This window comes from Leptonychotes weddellii, unplaced genomic scaffold (genome assembly GCF_054177405.1).
Source record: "Leptonychotes weddellii isolate Sample4059 unplaced genomic scaffold, ASM5417740v2 HiC_scaffold_4502, whole genome shotgun sequence".
NCBI classification, from domain to species: domain Eukaryota; kingdom Metazoa; phylum Chordata; class Mammalia; order Carnivora; family Phocidae; genus Leptonychotes; species Leptonychotes weddellii.
In genome coordinates, this window is record NW_028011892.1 from 3,932 (window position 1) to 10,368 (window position 6,437).

At 44.9% G+C, this 6,437-nt stretch overlaps 1 protein-coding gene across 2 annotated transcripts; it reads left to right on the forward strand.

Annotated features, from left to right (window-relative positions):
* Window positions 1-1,863: 1,863 nt before the first annotated feature.
* Window positions 1,864-6,172, forward strand: LOC102733520 (zinc finger protein 28 homolog). Of its 2 annotated transcripts, none has more exons than XM_081810943.1 (5): window positions 1,864-2,610; window positions 2,792-2,887; window positions 4,494-4,654; window positions 5,281-5,395; window positions 5,942-6,172. In XM_081810943.1, the coding sequence occupies exons 1-5, from the start codon at window positions 2,577-2,579 to the stop codon at window positions 6,076-6,078; spliced, it is 543 nt and encodes a 180-aa protein (XP_081667069.1). In that variant the 5' UTR covers window positions 1,864-2,576; the 3' UTR covers window positions 6,079-6,172. The 2 variants fall into 2 exon arrangements, with proteins under 2 accessions (XP_081667069.1, XP_081667070.1); XM_081810944.1 differs by lacking the exon at window positions 5,942-6,172 and adding an exon at window positions 5,818-5,920 and having other exon boundaries at window positions 1,919-2,610.
* The last annotated feature ends 265 nt before the right edge of the window (window positions 6,173-6,437 follow it).

Below are 6,437 nucleotides of genomic sequence, written 5' to 3' on the forward strand. Positions count from 1 at the left end.
ATTTTTGGTAGCAAGAACACTTAACATAAGATCTACCCTCTTAGCAACTTTTAAAGACATAATATCGTATTGTCAGCTGTGGGCATGATGCTCTACATCTCCCAAATGTATTCATCCTGCGTAACTGAAACTTTGTTCCCTTTGACCATCACCTCCACATTTCTTCCTACCCCAGCCCCTGGCAGCCGCCATTCTACTCTCTGCTTCTATAAGTGTGACTATTTTAGCTTTCGCATGTAAGTGAGATCATGCAATATTTGTTTTTCTGTGTCTGGCGTATTTCACTCAGCATCTGCATTGAAATGTTTGAGTTTCAGTCTACTTGAAGGTTCCACTGAGTCTTGCACAGTTTTTAGACTTGGAAGGCATTTAACTGTTGGTGCAGGTGGATATGAGCAACCTAGGGAACTAGAGCTGAGCCTTCCCAGCAAAACGAGTGCTCTTGCTACTTACTCAGCCCGCACAGCAGTTCCTCTGCTTTCGTGGCCCGATGCTCCGACTTGACAACATCAGTGAGAGCTGACCAGCATTGTTTTAGACTAGCTTGCTCAGGTAGGCATATGAGCATGTCTTTTGCTCAAGGCTCACACTAAACAGTTCTTGGCTGTTTCCTGCAAGTATTAGCAGGTGTTTTCCATGGCGTGGGGTCCTTCAGTCTCCCATTTAGGAGATTTATGTGTCAACAGTTTCCTGTCTTCACACAAATCAAGATATCATTTACAAAACCCTTTTGTCTTTACACAGTTTGGTTAAAAATACCTTCAGAATTGTTGCAGGTTAGAGAGCACATGATAGCATATGATTCAACAGACACCGAACCTCAAAGGGACTTTTGTTTCCGGTAGAACTAAGGGAAGCTATAAACAGGGGAGTTCAGGTGCTGGTCAGCAGCATGGTAGCTGACATCCATTTAGCACGTTCGTGGTGCCTTGCACGTTCTGAGTCCTGTGCAGGTTCTGCGTTGTTTGGTCCACGATCTGTGAGGTTTTGTTGATTTTTCCATTTACTGTTGGGGAGCCGAGACAGAGAGGTTAAGTAACTAGCTGAGATCACAGGGCTGGCATGTGCTGCAGTCTGCATTCAGGCTCTGTGGGTAGTCGGACTTTCCTGCTCACTGATTTCAGTATATACTTTTAAAATCCCAGGGCTGCTGGTCATTTAAATCTAGAGGGCAGCCACTGGTGGGATTCCCGGGGTCAGAGTGTGAATTAAATAAATGTTTCAAATACATTGGAATGTATCAATTATACACTGAAATCATAAAAATCCGCCAGCAGTGGGTGAGACGAGCAGTAGGCTCACTGTCCCACCTGTGTTCATGGTACCTCCTCAACACTCCCAGCTTCTCTGGGACGGCACCTTGATTCTGAAGGGCATTTTGTAGTATTTTTCATTCTTTTTTTTTTTTAAAGATTTTATTTATTTATTTGACAGAGACAGAGACAGCGAGAGCAGGAACACAAGCAGGGGGAGTGGGAGAGGGAGAAGCAGGCTTCCCGCTGAGCAGGGAGCCCGATGCGGGACTCGATCCCAGGACTCTGGGATCATGACCTGAGCCGAAGGCAGCCGCTTAACGACTGAGCCACCCAGGCGCCCGTATTTTTCATTCTTATTAAACACTCACCTTTATTTCAGGAAAAAGAAAAGACAATTTTGTTTTTTTTGTTACTCTTAACATGAATGCTCAACATCTAATGAACACTGAAAGTGAAATAGAAATCCTTAGAACCGACTTTGAGGTTTAGTCTTCTGGGCCTTTTGAGGTTCATCTTTGGGTTGATTTCCTCATTCTTGTGCTGATCCAGGCCACTCGTGTGTCCTCGTGTTGAAAAATGCTCTGGTACCTCTTGTGCATGGAACAGTTGAGCCTCCATTATTTATGTTCTGAATTGGTGTCAGGTATTTTTCTTGTGTACACAGCTGCACAAAATTGCCAGTTCTCCAAGGGCAGGGGCTATCTCTGTATTTTTCTCTTTTCTCTGGATATTATTCCTTGTATGCATAGTCTCTCACCCAAAATGAGGAGAAGGTAATCCTTAGACCCCTATATGAGTCTGCTCGGGCTGCCGTATCAACATACCGCAGACTTGGGGCTTCAAGAACAGACAGTTCTTTTCCCAGTCTGCTCTGGAGGCTGGAAGTCGGAGATCACAGTGCTGGCAGGGGTTGGCTTCCCCGGAGGCTTCTCTCTGGCTTGCAGATGACCACCCAGTCACTGTGTCCCCACACGTTCTTCCCTCTGTGCACTTGCATCCTTCATGTCTCTGACACCAGTCAGATTGGATTAGAGCCTGACCACGGGACTTCATTTAACTTTTAATCACCTCTTTTAAGGTCCTGTCACCAAAATTAATCACATTCTGAGGTACTGGGTGTTAGACTTCAATGTATGAATTTGGGGGACACAGTTCAGTCCGTAACAACCCCCCAGTCTAGGGGACCATGAGCACTGACTGAGCAAGAATGTGGTTTTGTCCTTTCAGAGCTTGGTGACATTTGGGGATGTGGCTGTAGATTTCTCCCAAGAGGAGTGGGAGTGGCTGAACTCTGCTCAGAGGAATCTGTACAGGAGTGTGATGTTGGAGAACTACAGGAACCTGGTTTCGCTGGGTAAGGGTGCCCCCCCCCCAATTCTCCACCTCTCCTCTGCCTGCTGCTGTCGCTCAGAGCCCTTTACTCCTTCAGCACCAGGCCCTGCACTGCCACTCTTATCATCAAGCCACGGGGCCTGCATGTCAAGTTTGCACAGACCCACAGTGTGACCACCTCCTGTTTCTTCTTGTGTATTTAGGACTTTGCGTTTCTAAGCCTGATATGATCTCCTCATTGGAACAGAGGAAAGAGCCCTGGATGGTGAAGAGAAAGTTGACAAGAGGCCGGTGCCCAGGTGAGCATGGGAGGCCTTGCTCGGGGGAAGGCCCTGCGGGTCACAGCTCAGGACCTCAGCCGTGTAGGATCATAAGCAGGCTCTTCCCAAGCCTCCAGGCCTGGAGGGAAATTGAGGCCTCTTGAGCATGGGCTCCCCAGGTGTTCATCCTACCTAATCTCTCCACCTTTGCTTTCCTCCCTCTGAGCATTACTTCTTTCCTCCCTCTGAACATTACTTCTTTCCTCTCTGGATCCTGTTTTTTCCTAGCTCCTTCTCAGACCCTTTGTCATTCAAGCTTACATAATCCTGTCTCTTCTTTAAAAAATCCTTGGCCGATGCTGATGATGCTTTTATTATCTTATTTCTCTTTGATCAAGTGACTGTTTCATGTATAGACTTCTTTCACTGACTTTTATTGTCAGTTTTGAGTAAGGCCATCAGATACAGATTGGTGGATGAGTGTAAGCTATTGAAGAATTAACCGTGTCACCGGGGAAATAGGACACATCTGTACATAACTTAAGTCAAGTAGAAACTGTTATCCTATGTATGGTGAGTATAAATAGGGACCAAAGAGGAAGAAGAAAAATCACTCCCAGTTTCAAGCCAGAGAAACAAGAATGAGAGTAGAGCCTTTAGCAGACATGTGAGAATTACAAGAAAGAGACCAGCAGGCCAGGAGCTGGGTCTGGGCGGGGCTGTCACTGATTTGGGTGCAGGTGGGCCTCGCAGTGCAGACAGGACCGGACAGTGGGGTGACTGGCTCTCAGAAGAAGAGAATGCGGGTTCTGATTCGACAGACAGATCTTACAGATATTGTGATGATATTTCTATCATTTGGGAATACAGTGATTTCAACTACAACATTATTTCTGGAACAACAAATCAGTCAAGACAAGGGATCAGAATTATAGGCTTCTCTTGGAGGTTACTGCAAGAGGAAATGTCAGCAATTTCTAAAGAATTGAGAATCTCATAAAACCTCTGTTGAAATCATACTTCAAGGGAAGACTTTATATTGACAGAACAGGACAGGCCGCTCACAGAACTTCTGACAGCTCTCATGGGTTGTCATAGGGTACAGGAGAACTGTGAAACTTTTCCATTTAACATATTAAATCATGTGCTCTGAATGAGTTTTATAAAATGAAATAGCTTTTTCCTTCTGTCAGTCCTTCATTTCTTGCCAAAATTGTAGTTGATTCTGAAGACTTGCACTTTTATGGCCGGGATTTGAACTTTCGTTAGTTAGCATTGTAATAAAAGCATTGTTTAAAAAAAAGAGAGAGAGAAAAGAAGTTTTAGCTGGAAGAATGGAGAAAGAGTCAAAGTGAGTTTTACTTAATAATGTTGAAATAAGGAACATATAGCAATTTTCTTCTTTAGCCTCTCCCCCCTCTTTGTTTATATTAGCTACATGTCATCTTAGATTTAAGTGAGAAAGCTCATACTGTGTCCTTTAGGATGAAAGCTACACAAATATGGGAATGTAGGGCTGGCTAGTCATATAAAAAAGCTTTCGATATGATATGGTTTTTTGGGGGATTTTAATTCCTCTGGTTACATTTTGGAAGTTCTCTTCATATTAATACATAATGGAGAAAACTTTTTTAATATCTTTCAGATTTGAAGACTGTGCCGGAGACTGAGTTACCTGCAAAGAGGGACATCTCTACAGAAAAGTTACCCCAGGCAGTGATAATGGAGAGACTCACAAACTACAGTCTGGAATGCTCCATATTAGGGGAAAACTGGGATTATGGTGCTCTGTTTGAGAGGCAGCCGGTAAGTGAGCTAAATTCTAGTCAAGTCACGGTATCCTTCCAAAAGAAACCCTTCTTGAGAGGAGAGACCATGACCATAGGGAGTTTGGGAGAAGTTTCTGTTTGAGTACGGTGCCTCCTGTAGACGGAGTATCCTGCCGGAAGGAAGAGCACGCATTCTTGATGCACACTAGAAGAGGGGAACAATTCAGTTGTAATGAATCACAAACAAGTCTCTTAATCAGAAACATTCAACATATGATGACGTGAGAAGACTTTGAGCAGGATTTCAACCCGCCCCTCTCATGAAAGATTACATATGAGAGGGAAACCCTGCAGACTTGTCGAGTCGTGCATGTTGAAGGTGGGGAAACCTTCAGTCAGCATTAGGAAATTCCTACTGTGTGTAAGTTTGTTTTCTCCTGCAAAATTACAGATTCTCCATGGCAGAAGCAGATTCTCCGATTTTTCTCTTTTTTTTTTTTCCCCAAACGTATACAATATGACTAGGCCCAGTCATTATGTGACCTGGATCACTCAGAACTTAAGTGAGAATTCTTGCACAGGTTGTCTCTTTCACACACCTCCCCAGAGCCTTTGCAGGTTTGTGGGCATGTTTGATCAAAGAGTGTGTTTGTACCATTTCAGGGCTTGGTGACCATCACGAATATGGCTGTAGACTTCTCCCAGCAGCTGGACCCAGCTCAGAAGAGTTTCTGTAAGAATGTGATATGGGAGAGCCATGGTGACCTGGGGTCAGTAGGTAAGGATGTCCCTCTCCTAAATCTGAACCTGTCTTCAGGAACCGCCACTTTCATTCCTCAGGTTTTGTTTTGTTTTAAGATTGTTTATTTATTTACTTGAGAGAGAAAGAGAACGAGAGAGTATGAGCGGGGGAAGGGGCAGAGGTAGAGGGAGAAGCAGACTCCCCACCGAGCGGGAGCCTGATGTGGGACTTGATCCCAGGACCCTGAGATCATGACCTGAGCCGAAGTCAGACGCTTAGCCTACTGAGCCACCCAGGGGCCCCCATTCGTCAGTTTTGAATTGTGGAGGTCAGGGAGGGGTCTTCTGAAGTGTTGGGCTAAATTTCTGTCGTGATTCCTAAGATGAAAATTTGACATTTGTAGAGTTGAAAGTTGGTATCTTCATTATGCTTGAAGCATCGTCTTCTATGTCTTTCAGATACTGCTCACTTTTCTTTCTGCTTCTTCCTGTAATAAAACATTTTTCTATCAAAACCAAGGAACTGGTTCTCGATTTAAGAATGTCAGGTGTGTGACAGAACCCCATATCTGCCCATATGCAGGACCCTGTGTTTCTAAGCCAGATTTGGTCTCTCTGCTGGAGCAAGGGAAGGAGCCCTGGATGGTGGAAAGAGAGCTGGCAAGGGGCCTGTTCTCAGGTGAGTGCGACAAGCCTGGGGGGAAGCGCTGCTGCAGGTGAGAGCAGAGCTTTCTCCAGAAGCCAAGTCCTCACTCATGTATGGGAGAAGATGCACAGGACTTTACCAAGCCCTCCGGGTCTAGAGAGAAAATGGAGGTCTGGGGTTTCAAAGTGACTCTCTTTCCTCCTCCTTTGCTACCTTCTCTTGAGTGATTGCTCATTCCCTATAATGTTCTTCCTGCTCTTGGCCACTTATGTCTGTTCAGGCTTCTACATGCCCTGTCCTGACCCTGATGTACTTTTGAGCTGTTTTTTCATGATCACATGGCCCACTCATTTCATTATGCATCTATTCCTGTAAGAACCACGAATTGAAAGTTATTTGAGAGAGCCATTGTGCTTGGCATTGGCAGGTACTT